Source organism: Ipomoea nil, unplaced genomic scaffold, assembly GCF_001879475.1.
Source record: "Ipomoea nil cultivar Tokyo-kokei standard unplaced genomic scaffold, Asagao_1.1 scaffold1971, whole genome shotgun sequence".
Lineage (NCBI taxonomy): Eukaryota > Viridiplantae > Streptophyta > Magnoliopsida > Solanales > Convolvulaceae > Ipomoea > Ipomoea nil.
This window is the reverse complement of record NW_017618399.1, coordinates 562250-582709: the sequence shown is the minus strand read 5'-3', so window position 1 is coordinate 582709 and position 20460 is coordinate 562250. Positions and strand designations below refer to the sequence as shown.

The 20460-nt window shown below is 35.4% G+C and overlaps 3 protein-coding genes across 3 annotated transcripts; all 3 read left to right on the top strand.

Moving 5' to 3' along the window:
* The first annotated feature begins 904 nt into the window (after positions 1–904).
* On the top strand, positions 905–1542 carry LOC109147029. The gene is made up of 3 exons (XM_019294668.1): positions 905–1135; positions 1223–1403; positions 1489–1542. Exons 1-3 carry the CDS (start codon positions 1065–1067, stop codon positions 1540–1542), a joined length of 306 nt encoding a protein of 101 aa, XP_019150213.1. The 5' UTR covers positions 905–1064.
* A 1090-nt stretch (positions 1543–2632) lies between these two features.
* On the top strand, positions 2633–4659 carry LOC109147028 (pectinesterase inhibitor-like). Its single transcript, XM_019294667.1, has 2 exons — positions 2633–2647; positions 4252–4659. The coding sequence occupies exons 1-2, from the start codon at positions 2633–2635 to the stop codon at positions 4657–4659; spliced, it is 423 nt and encodes a 140-aa protein (XP_019150212.1).
* Positions 4660–8922: 4263 nt separating this feature from the next.
* LOC109147027 lies at positions 8923–12856 on the top strand. Its single transcript, XM_019294666.1, has 2 exons — positions 8923–10918; positions 11004–12856. Exons 1-2 carry the CDS (start codon positions 8923–8925, stop codon positions 12854–12856), a joined length of 3849 nt encoding a protein of 1282 aa, XP_019150211.1.
* Positions 12857–20460: the final 7604 nt, after the last annotated feature.

Here is a 20460-nt window from a genome sequence, read left to right as displayed (position 1 = left end):
GGCGTAGAAAAATTAGGCGTTCGTAGGCTGTTTTTATTGTCTAGTGACGGTGGGTTGCTTGTTTTTTATGTGTTTAGGCACTAACGCGTACTACTCCTTTTTGTTAGCTGATTTTGATTGCATGTACGGTCGTTGTTGGTCATGACGCTATGTATATCATGCAAATATGTTTTAATGCTTATCATAATATAGTTGTTTTGAAGTTTCCCTGATAAATGTATGTAGTTAGGTTCACATTGGGTTTTGAATGTCTTTGTACTTGCATTCCCTAGGCTGGGGCAGATATTCCTTCGTTCAGTCTTGGGTTGACTCAAGATCTCCCGACCCAATGTTGGGAGGAGGCCGACGCTATTGCTCGCGAATGCGTCGTGCGTACTCCAAATGTAATGGTTCGTGCCTGTGCATCGGCACCATGTGATGCAGTAAGTATGCTAGTATCCAGTTTAAAATATATTCTTTGTAACCTTCTACGATGTCTCATTGGTTTTCAATCTTGGTCTGAACGTACATGTTTTTAATTTTTTGGCCTGTGCGTCGATATTGGTCGGCGTGTGCGCGCAACTTTTTTTAACTGGTGGTCTGTGCGCCATAACAAGGAGGTTTGTGCATAACCAGTAATAAATACGGTCCTTCCCTTTTCCTTCTTATACTTCCCCATATAGGTCTGCCCGCCGCCTAGTGAGGTATTCTCTACTACCCGCATTGCTGCCTCTGTTGGCCGTGTCGTCCGAAGTCAGGTGGGGCCAGAACAAGGTCATCGCATCGGCCCTAACGTGGATGGTAGGGTCTTTGTCACTCCTGTCGAGGTATATTTGCGGCGTACTTTATAAGTTCGCATTTAGCGTCCTGTGGTGTTTTCCCATTTTCTCTTCCATGATTATATACTCTTTTGTTCTTTTGTCCAGAAAATTCTACCAGGTGTGCCTCCGTCAAGCGTGACAATCAATCCACCGCATTGTGGAGCGCCTACGAAACAATCACGTCCTGCTGTTGGAGATGGTGGTGCGTTGCGCACGATCGACTTGAATTCGTATGCGCCTCGAACCCGTGCGCGTGCGGTACTTATGCAGCATGTGCATAAGCCTGATGCGCGAGCTGTGTATGATTGGATTGCTGGATCCGTTTCTTCTGACATGTATACCTTCACGGTGGTTCGACTTGTATTGGTATTTTATATACACATTTTGGTTTTTTTAACGTTATTAATGTGGTTTTAATTTAGGAATGTGGAGTTGTTTAATTATTGTGGCCGCTCTGCTCGGCGGGAAGATTTTGTATCTCTCTTGGAAGGGAATCAAGTTTTCATTGGCATACTGAATGCCTGGACATGTGTTTTGTCTGCAACGGAAAAATCAAAGCATGTTGGTGTACCGTCTCGGTTCTTTGCGTCGATTTCAACAATGGTTTGTTTATGTTTCTCGATCTAAACTTTTATTTTCCCACCATTGGTTTTTCATCATGTGTTTCATTTCTTCTTTTTTCTTACAGTTGTACACTGTGGTTTTTCATCATGTGTTTCATTTCTTCATTGCCGGATCCTGATCAGTTACGGTCAACGGGGGTATACTTCCCATTGCATCCTTGAACTTCTGTAGGATCCAACGGTACGACTCCACGTCCTCCCTATCGATCAGTCCTGCACCAAATGTTACACATCTCTTATGATTGTCTACGCCGGTGAAGGGAACAAAAACGAGCTTGTACCTACCACCAACATAAATAACTCAGTACACTGATGACGTGTTTTAAAATGCTGAACCAGCATAATGCACAAGCCTCTAAATAGTCACGCACACACCGTATTAATTTCAATCTGCCAACCCGTTTGTCATCTGCTTATTATTATTTAATGTTTTATTTGATTCATATTCGTAATGTCAATCCATTAAACCGGTACATACCTGTTTGTTTGATACGTAGCATCAAATGACACGACATCACCGAATGCTCCGTAATTTTTCCGTGCCACACCATCCGCCCAAAACAGTCGGGCCAAGTTGTCTTGCTCATTCATTTCGTATTCGAAGAACATATTTTTATCATCTGCTTTCTTTGCAATGTACTTTGATATTACCATTTGTGCATCTCCCTCCCTCATGAATTCCAACATCTCTCTCTTGTAATTCTTGAAATCTTGTTTAGTAGCTCCCACATTAGCGACACCACCAACCATCTCTGCGTATAGATCAAAACTCTTACTTGATCCGATGTTGACTTTCAGACAGTTTGTTATGAATTGTTGGTGTCCAATGTCCAGCTTCCTATTCACTTTCATGAACGGTTTATATATATCCTTGCACAAACTGTGCGTGTGTTCTTCTTCGAAACCTTTTACTTCGTATCCCCCCCCCGATACCCAGTTTGAATGCGATCCTCGCCCGACACCCTACTCTGTTAGTCGTGCGTCGCCGCTTTTGTTGTTTTCGTCCTTCAATTGTACATGTTGTTGTACCCGTCGGCCCCTTAAAACCTTCTCGAGAGCACACCAATCGCTTTCTCAATATTGTTCCGTATTTGTTCTTTTCATCAGAACTGCGCCGCACATCAAATCCGGCGTTGGACGCGTAGTGTATATAGAAATCAATCCCGGCATCTAATGACTCAAATACTTGTCCTTCAAATGGTTTAAGACATGGATCACACTCTGGTATCCAAACCATCGTGCTACCCGGTGGTACCTCCGTAGCACAATCCCTCTCCTCAGCATTTTTTTCAACGTTGTCTGTAAGTGACACACCAATATATTAGTCCATAAGATGTTATGAATAATATAATATTCACTTGCATACACTCAACACAACCATTGCATTAGGTAATTGTAATGAACTGTGCATCTTATTCGTGATAACGCACAGACAGCATATAATACACATACGCACATGCCGTGGCGAACTAACGCACAAACCCGATTTCCCGTTAATTGCCTGCCATCCATTATTATAAAAATACTTGCCATACCTTTGAAGAAAGTCATATTTAATCAAAGTCATTTTATTGCGCGTCATGCCAACGCACCTTGTACAAATACACCCTCTGGTCGTCAACCGAATGCCATGTAATACAATAATTAAAACATGCACATACCGCTGTGAACTAACGCACAGACCGCACATAATATACATACGCACATGTCATGGGGAACTAACGCACATACCCAATTACCCGTTTTCTGACTGCCATCCATTATTAGAAAAATACTTGCCATACATTTGAAGAAAGCCACATTCAATCAAAATCATTTTATTGCACGTCATGACAACGCACCTTGTAGAAATACACCCTATGGTCGTCCACCAAATGGCATGAAATACAGTAATAAAAACACGCACATACTGACGTCAACTAACGCACAGACCGACGTTACAAAAACACACATACCTCCTTGCATGCACTATCTAAATAACAGCCATAAACTAAACTTTATTGGGAATTAATGCCTCACATGAATTCAATCACACCCATTGTTATACCAATTTTACAACCCAATTACTTAAATTCAAGCATTATCATTTTAATTCGAATGGGTAAGATGCACACGCCGCATTAAACGAACGCACAAACCTTAATTCACCCACAAACCAAATCCCACCCACTGCAATAAAACCACACACAAACTCCCCTAAATGCTGCGTGTCCCCCTCGCATATTATTGTAAAAACATCCACCAACACATAACAATGCCCACACCGAACAAACGAAACGAAGCACACACCGTACAACCTGGCTGCACAGACCACTGTACAAAACACATTAAAAAAAATTAGTCTGCAAATCTCTTACCTGGAGTTTGAGACATGTTCGTCGATTGAAGTTACTTCAGAAACGCTCTCTTACTGCTCACGGTTGGGCTCCAACTTCTTTGCATAATTGACAACTAATCATTTCTATTATACCTATGATATTTAATTATGGAAAAGATTCTAATCACATTATAACCAAAATTAACACATTATTACAATTACTTTTAAACCCTCCTATTAATAATATTCCCTATTTTACATTACATTCCTAGGTCAATCTCATCCATCCATTACAAATGTACTATTGGATGAGATGTCATCTCACCATCTCATTTTAGTATAGGGGTCTCATGGGATCCACACCCTATATATATATATATATATATATATATTTGTAGAAATATATTAATACATATACATAACTTAACAAAGAAAGCACAAGAACAATCACTCCAAAAACATAACCAATATGAAGCCTTCGGTTTTTGCTCTACTCTCCGTCCTCCTATAGATCACCATTTTGTTTCCCCAACAATTCTCCGCCGCCGCAGACGACCGCAACCGAATTCTCCAGATCGCTTGCGCGCAGACCAAATCTCCTGATATCTGCATTTCCGTCATTCAATCCGATCCCCGCAGTGCCGCCGCCAAGGACGTGAGAGTATTTAGCATAATCGACCTCGAAAAGGCACTGTCGAAGACTAGCGGTCTGAAGGAAAGATGCCTGGAGGAGTACCGGAAAGTTGTTGGCGACGCCGGAGATGCCATAAAGAAGTTGAAGGCCAAAGGTACTGTGCCGTCGGTTCAACATAGCATAATGAGTGCGATTAAAGATGTAGTTACTTGTTATAAGGGTAATGAGGGTTTTGTCCTCACCTTATTTGGTATTTCCATGGATGTTCTCAACATCATTAATTGATTAGAATAACAATAATGTTCTAATTTTCTCAACAAAAAAAAAAAAAAAATTCTAATTAATTTTAAAATTTGTGTAAATAATTCAGCTATTAGTCCAATCTTACTTCTGGAACCATGTTATTAAGAGAGAGGGAGGAATATATAACCAATATAAATCACGAGGTTTGAACCTTGGTATATTTTTTCAAATACTACTTATTGAACCAATAAGTTAAATCCATGCACGCAATGATTAAGCTAGTTAGATAGTCCTCTTTCTAGTTTGCTTCAATATTTTAAAATTTTGGCGTATTAGTGTTTTTAGTTTTAAAATTATTTATTTTTTCATAACAAAATGAAATCACTAGTTTCCATTTCTATTTCAACAAACTCTATCATTTTACATGTGACATTTTAACCAATTAAGATAAAATGTTAAATTGCAAGTAAAATTAAATTTTATTTGTTACACATTCTAAAAACTTACTGATTTCCAACTGCTACTATTGTTCACTTAAAAAGTGTTGAAAGTTTACATTTTTATTTTTTTAAAAAAAAAAAAATTACTACCTAAAGGTGATTGAAAATTAAAGTTATCAAAATATTTGTTCACCTTTTGACGGGTAGTCAAAATATCTATACCTTAATAGCTTAGTTTCTATCCACTTGGTGGTTGGAAAATTTAATGACACGAAAGTTGCCATAGCTGGAAAAATTAAAGACAACCTTGTACGAGCTTAACTCAATGGTTCAGTAGATAATATTTGTTAAAAAAATGAGTGATTGATGATAAGGAAGTGAGGAAACGAGATCTTCAGGCGTGTAATCACTTTCCTATAAGCTTTAAATCTTCCTCATATAAAGCAACAAGGTTCAAGATTCAATCTTATGGGATACAAGAAGATGATGAAACTCTTAAGTTGTTTTGTTTAAGAATTTCCTGTAGAAAAGAAGTAATGTGAAAAATCTCAGATTAATGCAAGTTTATTATATTGCATTTTCCATCTTCAGATGTTTCTCCAAAATATTTATAAAAGAAAATATGACTATTGGAGAAGTTACATGGAAGTTTTCTGCAGTTTTAAAAACTTATCTTCCATAAAATATATCTTAAATGATATATTTATCATAAGAGAATATTAATTACATAAATCATGTTCAACATGAATATATATGTAATTATGAACCTTTATACGGTTGTGAACCGCATGCAAATAACTGTGCAAATTAATATATATATATATATATATATATATATATATATATATATATATATATATATATATATATATATATATATATATATATATATATATATATGTATATAATTTTCTAGCACACTTTTGCATATAAGTTTGGGAAAATTGGAAGCTCATGTGCTGTGCAATCATTTTTCAAATGAAATAAATAATTCCCCTATATTGGGAATATAATCCCCCAATGTTGGGAATAGCCCCCCAATGTTGGGGAATAATCCCCCAATATTGGGAATAGCCCCCCAATGTTGGAAATAGACAAAGCCTTCCAACAAACTCATTCTCAAATTAACTTTCTACCAAACTAAAATAATATTTATAACTCCTCAACTCCAAATATTATTTTAAGCTTTCATGGTAGTCCATCTGAAATATTAATCTTCATTACTATATAAATTTTCAACAGTATTTAGGAGAAGAGATCAAAGTTCAGACATCAGTGGTGGCAGTGCAGGGATTATGCCTAAAGTAGCAAATTCTTTGTATGCATTGACATTTGACCCTATCTGATGAACCATTGAGTTACCGTGATTTACATTCTTCCAAACGCTCTGTCAGGCCGAAATGTGGAGGACCCTTGAAGTTCAAGATTCAATCTTTTGGGAGAAGAAAAATTGAAGACGAAACAGCTTGTGCCTTAAAGAATGCCATTAACAATGTTGCAACATGTACTTGTCCAGTTGTCCTCAATCCTCATAGAGACGTTTCATTTCTCACTGTTCTTAATATTTTTAAGTCTCACACTTGTGAGACCATTTCACAGATTCTTATTCGTGAGACTGGTTGGGTTGAGTCAATATGAAAATGTAATATTTATATTAAAAATGTAATATTAATTCTTTTTTAAAAAATATAATAATACTAATGTAATAATAAAATATTTGTTACTTATAAAGGAAAATATAATACTTTTGAGAATGTAAAAGTATTACATTTTTCATCAAAAATATTACATTTTCTCTTATAAGTAATGTTTGACAAGTGTTTGTTACTTATAAAGGAAAATGTAATTTTGAAAAAAAATGTAATTCTTTTAAATCAAAAATGTTAAAAGTATTACATTTTTCATCAAGAGTATTATGTACATTTTTTAATAAACATTTTATTTCTTATTAGTATTACATTTTTCAATATAAGTATTACATTTGATCTTTATTCAACTCATTTCATGAACAAGAATCCGTGAGATAGCCTCACACAAGTTTTTGCTTATTTTTAAAGATTTTCTCTAAATCACTAATTAGTTAAAGATTTTCTCTAAATCACTAATTAGTTAGAATACATGTGCCGTGGTTGAGCTTGTGTTGACTATTTGGTGATTCATTAGGACTAGCTTTTGCTAATTTAGTAAATTAACTATTATTTTCAAATATTATAATATTAAGCACGATTTTTTGTTCTAAAGTCATCTTTTTTTCTTTTTTTCTTTTTTTTTTTCTTTTTTCTTTGTCTTGGTTCTTCTCTTTAAGAAAAAAAAAAAAGAAAAAAAAAAGAAAAAAAAAAGGATCAGATTTACAAAATTAGCTAATGACTACGGAGTATATTTTATGTCAGGTCATTCCCGGAATTGAATGCTCACAACTTTGATTGTTCACAATTGTTTTTGCTAAATGAGTAAATGCTACATCATAATGGCAAGTTTTTTCACGTGTTTAAATTATCAAAATGTATTAGACTATTTCCACAACCTCCCTGGATTCTAGGGTTTCTCTCTCGACTTTTCCTCCCTGGTTTCTAGGGTTCACTGTGCGATCGAATTTTGCATGCGTTGTGTTAAGGTTTTCTTGCGTCGAATTCCAGTAGCGATCCGGCAACATGGATGTACAGGCAATTATAGACAGCACTGCCGAAATCACTCTTGAAGATGAAGACTTGGGCGTACACTTTGACGATGTTCCGGCTGGGGGCGAGGAGCATGCTGTTGAACGACGGACTTGGTCTATTGTCGGACGTTTCTTAACCGACAGGAACCTGAAAACAGAGGTGATGAAGCGAGTAATGGCGTCAGCATGGAAGCCATTAATGGGGATAGAAATTGCGGACATCCGTCCAGGTTTGTTTCTTTTCACTTTTTTTGATGATGCTGATCGGAAGCGTGTGCTAGACGAAGGCCCATGGGGTTTTGAGAACTCAACGTTCCTTTGCCAACCACTGGAGGGGAATGATAATCCGGAGATGGTTGCTTTGAATACGGTGGATTTATGGGTCCAGGTGTTTGATGTGCCAATTGGATATCGTACGGAGAAAGTGCTTGAGAAGGTGGGTGATTTTATTGGCGTTTTTATACGTATGGATGAGAGGTGTTTTGAGAGGCCTTACACTGCATTCTATCGTGTGAGAGTCACTCATGATGTCTCCAAGCCGTTGAAACGGAGGATGAAGATGATTATGCGTGATGGTTCTTGGGTTTGGATCAACTTTAAATACGAAAGACTGCACATGTTTTGTTTCTTCTGCGGCCGGATGGGTCATACAGACAAGTTTTGTTTGGATGCTCGGCGTTCTACTCTAGAGCCGGCGCAGTATCTTTATGGTCCGGGACTGAGGGCAGGAGGGATGAATCCGGTGAGGGTGTTGGGGGATAAATGGTTCCAGCTTGGCCGTGAGAGCCGTCGGGGGATAGGGTATGGTGGTGTTGGAATGGGAGGCGGTTTTGCTGGTTATTTTTCGGGGAGGGAGGGTACGGGAGGAATGGTGGGAGGGGTGGTTTCGGGTATGGGGCCGGAAATATTGGGGGAGGGTTCGGGAAGAGGGGTGGTGCGGCCGGAGGATGGTGAGGGGGTGGGGGAAGGGTTTCGGGTAGAACCAAAGAGGAGGAGGAGGGGTGAGGGGGTTGAGTTGGAGGGGGGGATTGACATGCAGATGGATACGGCATCTTTGAATTTGGTGGGACCTGGGGACCAGGCCCGCCGCTCTCAATGAGTACATTGTTTTGGAACTGCCGTGGGCTGGGCAATCCACGGACAGTTCAAGAGGTGGTGGACTTAGTGTCCAGGAAGAGGCCCGAGTTTGTTTTTTTAATGGAGACGATGGTAGATAGAAGTCATGCAGAGAAGTTACGGGTAAGGTTGGGGTTTGAGGGGTGCTTTAGTGTGGATAGTGACGGGCAGAGGGGCGGCATGTGTTTTCTTTGGCAGAAGAATAATTGTGCTAGTTTGATAAAGTATTCGGACATCCATATTGACTTGCTGATTTCATTGCCAGATAGGGATCAGTGGAGATTAACCTGCTATTATGGGTATCCACAGAGGAGTAGGAGGCGGGCTGCATGGGATTTCTTAAGGTCTCTCAGGGGGGTATCTACTTTGCCTTGGGTGGTTTTAGGGGATTTCAACGACTTGTTGATGCAGTCTGAGAAGAGGGGGAGGCTACCGCATCCTGCTAGTTTGATTGAGGGTTTTGGGGAAGCGTTGGATGATTGTGGTTTGGTGACGCTCCCTATGGCTGGTTATCCTTACACGTGGGAGAGGGGGAAAGGGACAGATAGATGGGTGGAGGAGCGACTGGATAGAGTGGTGGCAAATATGGATTGGTTGGATGTGTATGACAGGGCTAGATTGTTTAATATCCGTACTGATGCGTCTGATCATACTGCACTCTTTCTTGACATTTATGGTGTGGCACAAGGACCAAGGCAGCGGGGTTTCCGGTTTGAGAATGCGTGGCTGTTAGATGATGGGTGTAGGGAGGTGGTGGAGAAGGAGTGGTCTGGAACACCTGGTGTGGCTTTGCAAGCAAGGCTAGAATCTTGTGGGCGGGGCCTCAGAAGGTGGGGTGGTGATCGGCATCACAAGTATGGGAAGCGGATTGACAGTATTCGGAAGGAGTTAAATGGGTTACGGGGCTGTTTTGATCCCGCGTCTCTAGCCCGGTTTAGGCTGCTTGATGGCCAGTTAAACCAACTTTTATCACAGGAGGAGGTTTTCTGGAGACAGCGTGCTAAGCAGCACTGGTTGCGGGGAGCGGACCGAAATACTAAGTTTTTCCATACTTATGCGTCATACCGTAAGAAGAAGAACGTAATTGTGAAGTTGAAAGATGATAATGGTGTCTGGAGGGAGGGTAGTGCGCTGAGCACGGTGGTTGTTGATTATTACAAGCAGATCTTTGCCACTGGTGGAAATCCTGGGGATTTCAAAGTGGATTCTATGCAACCACGAGTGACTAGGGCGCAAAACGAGGATCTCCTGCGTCCGTTTGAGCCGGAGGAGGTACGATGTGCACTATTTTCTATGGGCAAGGACAAATCACCCGGTCCGGATGGCATGAATCCGGGCTTCTACCAGGCGTTCTGGGATGTAACTGGTAAGGATGTTACTGATTTTGTTATTAATTGCCTTACGCAGTCTACTTTTCCTCCTAATTTGAATGATGCGAATATAGTTTTGATCCCCAAGAAATGTACCCCTGAGTTTGTTTCTGATCTGAGGCCGATTGCATTATGTAATGTGCTGTATAAGATAATGGCTAAAATGCTGGCGAATCGAATGAAACCCCTGCTTGAGGGTGTTGTCTCAGTATCGCAGAGTGCCTTTTTGCCTGGCCGTTTAATCTCAGATAATATTCTTATTGCGTCTGAGGTTGGCCACTATTTGAGAAGGAAGCAGTTAGGGCAGGTTGGTTGGGCGGCCTTGAAGCTTGATATGGCTAAGGCTTATGACAGGATGGAGTGGCCGTTTATACAGCAGATGATGTTGGGGTTGGGGTTTGATGAAAGATGGGTTAGACTTGTGATGTTGTGTGTTGAGACTGTGCGATATAGGGTCATGGTGAATGGCGTCCCTACAGAAGAGATAGTCCCAACTCGGGGGTTAAGACAGGGTGATCCCTTATCGCCCTATTTATTCATCTTATGTGCTGAGGGTCTGTCGTTGTTGTTGCAGGATTCTCAGTCTAAAGGGCTTATTCATGGTTGCAGGGTAGCTCGGGGAGCACCTCCTATCTCTCACCTGTTTTTTGCAGATGACAGTTTGCTTTTCTTTAAAGCTAATTTGCAGGAGACATTGGAGGTTAAGAAGTGCTTAAGTGTGTATGAGACCTTTTCGGGGCAGGCAGTCAATTTTCACAAGTCTAGCATTACGTTTAGTCGTAATACATCTGTTGGTGATAGGGATCTTGTTGCTGGAACTTTGGGGGTTGCCCAGGCGGATGATTTTTGGTAAGTATCTTGGTCTACCTTCAGTGGTAGGCAGAAATAGAAAGGCTGTTTTTGCTTATGTTGAGCAGAAGTTGAAGCAGAGATTTGGTTCTTGGAACAAAAGGCTTTTATCTAAAGCTGGTAAGGAGGTACTGCTGAAAAGTGTTGCGCAGGCTATGCCCACATATACAATGAGCATATTTTTACTTCCTAAAACTCTTTGTGCTGCTCTTGAGAGGTTGATGAACAGGTACTGGTGGGGTACGAAAGGAGCTGAAAGGAGTATCCATTGGTTAGCCTGGGACAGAATGTGTGCCCCGAAGAAGTATGGTGGATTAGGCTTTAAACGCTTGCATGAATTTAATGTGGCTTTGCTGGCTAAGCAAGGGTGGCGACTGTTAACGAATCCTAATTCTTTGTTAGCGCAGGTTTTTAAGGCCAGGTATTATCCTACTACTTCTTTTTATGAAGCTGTTTTGGGTGGTAATCCGAGCTATGTTTGGAGAAGTATAATGGCTAGTCAGGAGTTGGTAAGGTCTGGGTGCAGGCGGAGGATTGGGGATGGAAGGACTACTAAAGCCTGGTCACATCCTTGGCTACCTGATGCGCATGACCCCTATGTGGGTTTGACCCACCAAAGTGTCAATCATGACTTGCTGGTTGCGGATTTGATTGATAATGACGCTAACAAGTGGAATGAGGGTTTAATAAATCAGCTTTTTGCTTCTCGTGATGTGGAATTGATTAAACGGCTGCCAATTAATGCGGACTTTGAGGACATGTGGTTTTGGGAACGGGATTTAAGGGGTTGCTATTCAGTGAAAGATGGGTATAGAAGGCTGGTTGAACAAGATACCCCAACCACGGAGGTTTGGGGCTTTCTATGGAGGTTACAAGTACCGCCTAAGTGGAAAATCTTCCTGTGGAGAGCCTTATTGAATATTCTGCCTACGTTGGATAATTTGATTGTGCGCAGGGTGGATCTTATTAATGTATGCCCATCGTGTGGATTGGAAGGGGAAAATGTTATGCATGCTTTATGTTCCTGTTTTTTTGCATCACATGTTTGGTCATTGTCTCAATTGCCTGTTCCATCTTTTATCGGCAGGAGTTTTAATCAATGGGTGGAAGGATGGCTTGCTGAACCGGCAAACACTCCAGACACCAAAGGGAGGATTTGTGGTTTACTATATGACATATGGACTACCAGGAATGCAGCAGTATGGGAGGGTTTTTTGCCATACCCGAGAACACTTTTATGTGGTAGTGCAGTTAGGTGGGAGGCGTGGAAGGTAAATTGTCACCATCATGTCCGGAACCCGCCAGTACAGTCAGTACAACCGGAACCGGATCCCTATTCATCATCTGGTGTAATCTGTTTTGTAGATGCAGGTTTTCATGGTCCACAGCATGCACCCTCGTATGGATTCATTATATATGATGCGGATGGATCTTTTATGACAGCGGCGAATGGCCCGTTATCTTGTGCGTATGATCCTGTCTTGGCAGAGGCATTGGCAATGTGTGAAGCTTTATCATGGGTGAAAGACAATGGTTATACTGCAGTCACTTTATGCTCAGATAGTTTGGTTTTAGTTTCCAATTTAAGACAAGCTAGTTCTTTTCGTTCTTATCTTGGTTTTGTATTGCTATCTTGTAATCGTTTGCTTACTTTCATGACGAACCCTGTGGTGAAACATGTTAGCAGGGATGCAAATCGGGCAGCTCATGCTCTAGCTAAGCATGTAAGCGCAACTTTGGCGCGTTCTGTTTGGAGGGATGATCCTCCTCCCTTTCTGTTGCCTAGTATGGCTAATATAATCTGATTTGGTTGGCTTTCAAAAAAAAATTATCAAAATGTATAAGGAAAAAAAGTTAAATAAATCCCTAAAATTTACTCAAAAAGTTAATTGGGCATTTTAATTTTTAGAAGTTATAATTAAACCCACAAACATATTGGCCTTGTTTGGTAAAATGGCTGTTAGCTGATAGCTGTTTGCTGTTAGCTGATTGTGTTAATTAGAAGGTATAAATAGTTGATAACGTTAGCTAATTGTAGAAAAGTGTTTGGTAAATTAGCTGTTAGCTGATAGTTGTTTGGTATAATTTCTTTTCTCAAAAAGCTAATTGAAAAAGTTGCTAGGAGTAAATTTTTTAATTTTAGCCTTTTGGAGTTGCAAAAAGCTAATTAACCAAACATTTATATTGATATTTTAACTAAATCAAACAATTAATAGTGGTCAAATAAGCCAAAATTGGCCTATAGGCCAATTTTTTACCAAACAGGGCCATTATTTTGGAGCACTAAAGCCCAATAACCTGCTTGTGACCTGTAATTGTAGGTAAACTAGGGTTCAGGTCATCTCCGATGAACGTCCAGACAATTTATGACAACCAGTGTCAAATACCAGTGACCGACGAGCGTCAAATGATCGTCGGTCGCGTTTGAAGAAAGCTTTCTTCATTTGCCGCGCCGGAGAAGGCGACCAGGTTAGTCGCCTTCTCCAGCAAATGGAAACTGGTTGGACGCTTGCCGGAGATTACCGAAACCCTAATTAACTTGTAATTGTAGGTCACCGACAAGTTTTTGGACTTCAATGCTCTAAAATAACATGTTTGTGGATTTAATTGTAAAAATTTAAAGAATAAATTGATTTTTTGAGTAAAATTTAAAGACTTATTTGACTCGTTTTTTCTAATTTCTAAGCACTAGTTATGTTCACCTAAAAAGTGGTTAGAAATTTCAACCACTTTCTAACGGATGGTCCTTTTTTTTTTTTTTCTTTTTTTTTTGGATACCTTAATAGAAAACTTAACTTCTATTCAATTATGGTTGGAAAATTTTAACAACGCCAGAGATGCCATTAAGAAATTGAAGACCAAACAACTTGCTTGTGCCTTTGTGGTTGAAGATAGTGTAAATTAAAGAATGTCATTAATGATTTTACAGCTTACCCTCACATGACCATTCACTCATCACCCTTCTTAATATTAATAAAGATGTTCTCAAAATCATCCTTTATATAATAAAGCTATATGGTTTGGAAAATAATTAATGTTACAATTAATGCCACAACATCCTTTATTATATAAAAAAAAAAAAAAAAAAAAGCACAACATTTAAAAAATAAAATAGCTATATATTATATAATCATATAAAAAATATACTTTTGAAAATTAAAATAGCTATATATTATATAATCATATAAAAAATGTGTTCAATTAGAGTTTAAATTTACACATACAAAATTTGAAATTTTCTTTCCAAATGTAATTATCTTAGTTATTATTCGCATTGTGAAAATTATAATATAGATGAAATACAATTAAGAATAAATCAATGTAATTATGTAAATTCTATCTATAAGTTTATTTGAATATGCACATAATTAGAGATTATATTAACCATACAAAATTATAATTTTAATATTAATTTTAATTTTAATTTTGTATTCTATAAAAATAATAAATACTTGACCAATGGAAGCTCAAAAATAATATTATATTAAATTATTTAAAATATTTTAGTTTTTCTATTTTTTATTTATATTTATAATAACATAATTTTTTCTCGTGCATCGCGCGGGTGAATTACTAGTTACTTATAATTAAGACTAGTTTTTTACGCGCATTGCGCGATTGGGATAATGCCCAATGCTTTTTTTTTAAATAAGTACTTTAAAGTATATTAAGACAGGATTATATTGAAATTGTTCATGCATAGATAATTGAATGTTGAATTTGCGTATTTAAATAGGTAATTCTTCTCCCAAAGGTTGAGTCCCCAACCCCAAGGGCCCCCCACACTCCGACCCGACAGAGCATTGTGGGAAGTTGTAAATCACGGTGACTCAATGGTTCAGCAGACAGGGCCAAATGCTGATACGCACAAGGAATCTGCCCACTTTGGACATAATTCCCGCACTGCCGCCGCCGAGGTTCAAACCTTCGTTTCTTCTCCCAAATACTACCCACTAAACCATTGAGCTAAGCTCGTGCGGGTTAAATAGGTAATTCTAAGTTTACAAATGCAAGATAATATAGTCAAGATTGATTATAATTGTCAATAAAATAATTGTATAGGTATGGTTGAAACCAAATACGGGACATAAGGGAGAACAAATAAAAATTAGGACATAGAATATTAAATATATACTAATATTGTTTGAGGAGATTCCGACATTAGGATTTGTGGTTAAGTTCTATTAAGATTTTAATATTAGAATTAGATTAATGGTGTAGTTATAAATCTATATTAGACTTTAATATTAGAATTAGACTAACGGTGAATTAACGGAAAAGTTAAATGGATAATCATATAATTAAGGATAAATTAGAAAATCTTAAAAGAAAAAATTAAAACCTGAACAATATGAACCATTCATTTGATTTAATAATTTGGCGGTCATTTTTTCTACCCAATGTTAATAATTAAATAAATTTGCTGGTCAAATCCGCTAGTATAATCCGCTAACGCTAACCGCTAACTGCTGATTGTCAAACAAGGACATTGCGAGGTAATTCTCACTTCAATTTGTTGTGTGATTTGAATACTCTCATTGTCACAAAATCTCTCAAGTAGTTAATATGATTGGCTTTATTAATTATATTTTTTTAATTTTTTCATGGTATTAATAAAATACTTGGTAAATAAATATATAGCATTATTTTGTATTATAATTTTGATATTTAATTAGAAAAATAGTGCACAAAAAAAAAATAGATAATGTAGTGAATATAATCAATTGATGAATTTGAATGTAAAAATTTTTACATTTGAGAAAAATAAAGACAATATAAATAATGAAAATATTTCTTTTAATTAATTTATTGATAATTAATAAATTTTTTTTCACTGAATAAAGACATTGTAAGGATAATGTAGGCGAATATAATCAATTAATAAATTTGAATATAAAGAATTTTTATATTGAAGAAAAATAAAGACAATATAACTAATAAAATTATTTCTCTTATTTAATTGATTGATAATGAATAATTTTTTTTTTTTGAATAAAGGCATTGTGGACACATAATTCTAAATTAAAGAAATGCATATGTATTATTTTTTGTTGTAACTACTAAATTATTATTTATATAATTTAATAAGAGTAAAATAGAGTACTAATTATGCCAACTTTGATGGGGATGAGGTTCGAACCTAAGACATTTTTTTATTGAAATCAATGAGTAAGTTAACGGTGAACTAACGGCAATTCTTAAAATTTTAACGGAATTAATAACGGTGTGTGGGTATTTTAGGAAATCTAAGTGTAAAATTTAAATCTGATCAATCTTTTAATTAATCTGAGCCATTCATTTGATTAAAATCTGTGACCGCCATTTTTTCTACCCATTATAGGCCTAACTCTCTTGGGCTCTTATTAGTATAGTAGATATTAGACGTTAATATTTAGACTAACGGTGAATTAACGGAAAAGTTAAATGGATAATCATATAATTAAGGATAAATTAGAAAAATATTAAAAAAAAATTAAAACCTGAACAATTTGAACCATTCATTTGATTTAATAATTTGACGGTCATTTTTTCTACCCAATGTTAATAATTAAATAAATTCTTTGGTCAAATCCGCTAACTACGGATTGTCAAACAAGGACATTGCAAGGTAGTTCTCACTTCAATTTGTTGTGTGATTTGAATACTCTCTTTGTCACAAAATCTCTCAAGTAGTTAATATGGTTGGTTTTAATTAATTATATTTTTTTTAATTTTTTCATGGTATTAATAAAATACTTGGTAAATAAATATGTAGCATTATTTTGTATTATAACTTTGATATTTAATTAGAAAAATAGTGCACAAAAAAGATAATAGACAATGTAGTGAATATAATCAATTGATGAATTTGAATGTAAAAATTTTTACATTTGAGAAAAATAAAGACAATATAACTAATGAAAATATTTCTCTTAATTAATTTATTGATAATGAATAATTTTTTTTCACTGAATTAAGACATTGTAAGGACAATGTAGCGAATATAATCAATTAATAAATTTGAATATAAAGAATTTTTATATTGTAGAAAAATAAAGACAATAGAACTAATACAATAATTTCTCTTATTTAATTTATTGATAATGAATAATTTTTTTTTTTGAATAAAGGCATTGTGGACACATAATTCTAAATTAAAGAAATGCATATCTATAATTTTTTGTTGTAGCTACTAAGTTATTCTTTATATAATTTAATAAGAGTAAAATAGAGTACTAATTATGCCAACTTTGATTGGGATGAGGTTCGAACCTAAGACCTTTTTTTTTTTTTATTAAAATCAATGAGTAAGTTAACGATGAACTAACGGCAATTCTTAAAATTTTAACGGAATTAGTAACGGTGTGTGGGTATTTTAGGAAATTTTAGTGTAAAATTTAAATCTTATCAATCATTTAATTAATCTGAGCCATTCATTTGATTAAAATCTGTGACCGCCATTTTTTCTACCTATTATAGACCTAACTCTCTTGGGCTCTTATTAGTATAGTAGATATGTAGCATTATTTTGTATTATAACTTTGATATTTAATTAGAAAAATAGTGCACAAAAAAAGATAATAGACAATGTAGTGAATATAATCAATTGATGAATTTGAATGTAAAAATTTTTACATTTGAGAAAAATAAAGACAATATAACTAATGAAAATATTTCTCTTAATTAATTTATTGATAATGAATAATTTTTTTCACTGAATTAAGACATTGTAAGGACAATGTAGCGAATATAATCAATTAATAAATTTGAATATAAAGAATTTTTATATTGTAGAAAAATAAAGACAATATAACTAATACAAATATTTCTCTTATTTAATTTATTGATAATGAATAATTTTTTTTTGAATAAAGGCATTGTGGACACATAATTCTAAATTAAAGAAATGCATATCTATAATTTTTTGTTGTAGCTACTAAATTATTCTTTATATAATTTAATAAGAGTAAAATAGAGTACTAATTATGCCAACTTTGATTGGGATGAGGTTCGAACCTAAGACCTTTTTTTTTTATTGAAATCAATGAGTAAGTTAACGGTGAACTAACGGCAATTCTTAAAATTTTAACGGAACTAGTAACGGTGTGTGGGTATTTTAGGAAAATTTAGTGTAAAATTTAAATCTTATCAATCATTTAATTAATCTGAGCCATTCATTTGATTAAAATCTGTGACCGCCATTTTTTCTACCCATTATAGGCCTAACTCTCTTGGGCTCTTATTAGTATAGTAGATTAGTATAATAGATATGAATAATGCTTTAATGGAATAAATTGGTTGGGGATGTGTTGACTTGTTGACGATATGATTCATTATAGCCATCTTTCTTGTAACTTTTTTTTTTTTTTTTTGAAAGTTACTGGTTCTATTACATTGTAGTATCTGTTCATATACTTTCTCATCTTTCTTGTAACTTAATTCTTTAAAAATTTTTTTTTTATAAGTTTGAATTCTAAACTCAAAAAATTATCACCGCTCTAATTTTGAAGAGTGGTGGAGGAGACAAATCACGAGATGTACATTAACAAATTATATCCAAATTCATACCTTCCTACCGTTGTTAACAAAGTAAATTTTATGAACTTATTTTGAATTAATTGACTAATTAAATTATGCTTCAGAACTTATTTTTTAAAACAAAAACACTCGTGAGGTATATATTATAACTACTTATATATTTTCTAAAACTATAAGCACCATTGATATAGATTCATAAAATTATTTTGGTTTTTTTGTTTACTTTTCCCCTTCTAAGGAATATAAGTTTTTAAAAAATTGCACTTTTTTTTTTTAAGGAAAAACTTCATTAAAATAAAAATTTGCGCATTTTGTCAAATAAGTTATTGGATAAGTATACGTTTAATATCTAACTATCATGAGTTGCAAATGTGGCTCTTAATTAAGGTTTTTATTTTTTTTTTTTAAACAAGAAGCTATTTTGTCATTTAAAAGAGCAAAATAATCATCGGTAAAAGTTTTTTTTTTTTTTTTTAAAGCAAAAACTTGTGTGAGACCGTCTCACGGGTCTCAATTCGTGAGATGAGGTCAATGTCCAACCCATTAATCAAAGAATTGACCCATTAATTAAAGATCCAACCCATCTCACGGATTAAGACCCGTGAAACGGTCTCATACAAGTGTTATTCAAAAAAAAAAAAGAAATTATCTCTAATGGTGGAGAACCAAAATAGTCACTTTTGTGACTAATTAAGAGTCAATTTGAAACTTATGACAATTAAGAGTTAAATTCGATTTACACTTCACAGGATTGGACCCAGGGTGCGCAAATTATGCTGTGCAACCGAATGCACCATGCGCATGGTGCATTCGATGCAAAACGACGTCGTTTTGGTTAAAAAACGTGCGTCCCACTTAAAGAAGAAATCAGGTTCGATTCCCGGCAATAGCATTTTTATATATCAATAAATTAATAACTATATATCCATAAATTCATAACTATATATCCACAAATTCATAACTATATATCCATAGTGAATGAATGAAGTAAAAATTCACAATGAAGGAACTAAATATCCACAGTGAATGAATGAAGTAAATATCTACAATGAATGAACTAAATATCCACAATGAATGAACTAAATATCCATAAATTCATAACTATATATCCACAAATTCATAACTATATATCCACAATAATGCTATTGCCGAGAATCGAACCGGAATTTTTTTTTTTTTAAAGTGGGAAGCGCGTTTTTAGTCAAAACGACGTCGTTAACTCGTTTTGCATCGTATGCACCATGCGCATGGTGCATTCGGTTGCACAGCATAACTATTGCCCAGGGTGGGTATGGATTCTCTGAGTTGAGAATGTTTGAGAAAGTATAAAACATATACTACCTTGTAAAGAATCGGAACATTAAATGGCTCTGTTTGGAAGAGCTTATTTAGGAGCTTATAGCTTATTTTAAGCAACTAATAAGCTATAAGCTCTGTTTGGTAATGTTCCTAAAATAAGCTCGTAGCTTAAAATAAGAGCTTATTTTGGAACGCTACCTATCGTTTCAAAATAAACTAGTAGCTTCCTAACTTTTTTTTTTTTTTTTCATATTTGTCCTTATTATTTTAAAGAAATGACATCCTTTACCCTTTCCAATTAAAATTATTTTCTCTTCTCCATTATCCTCAACTGTCACTGCAATTATTATTATTATTATTGTTGTTATTATTATTATTATTATTATTATTATTATTTATTATTATTATTATTAGATGAAGGAGATTCCCAACAATATTGCTACTTCATTATGGGATGCTAGATCATGATTATGCTAATAATTTTATTTTAAAATGTTAATTTTTTTTAAAGACAAAAATGTTAAATTTTAATATGTAAATAAACTAATTTAAATTTTATGAAGATGTCTTTTTTTTTTTTTTTTTTTTTTTT

Bases quoted from the DNA above. Each gene is read 5' to 3' on its own strand.
- LOC109147029 (XM_019294668.1), top strand. From the start codon at position 1,065: ATGCAGCATGTGCATAAGCCTGATGCGCGAGCTGTGTATGATTGGATT. The intron at 1,136-1,222 runs GTATACCTTCAC...GTTTTAATTTAG, and splicing joins GGATCCGTTTCTTCTGACAT to GAATGTGGAGTTGTTTAATT. The intron at 1,404-1,488 runs GTTTGTTTATGT...TTTTTCTTACAG, and splicing joins TTGCGTCGATTTCAACAATG to TTGTACACTGTGGTTTTTCA.
- LOC109147027 (XM_019294666.1), top strand. From the start codon at position 8,923: ATGGTAGATAGAAGTCATGCAGAGAAGTTACGGGTAAGGTTGGGGTTT. The intron at 10,919-11,003 runs GTGTGTATGAGA...TGTTGGTGATAG, and splicing joins GGAGGTTAAGAAGTGCTTAA to GGATCTTGTTGCTGGAACTT.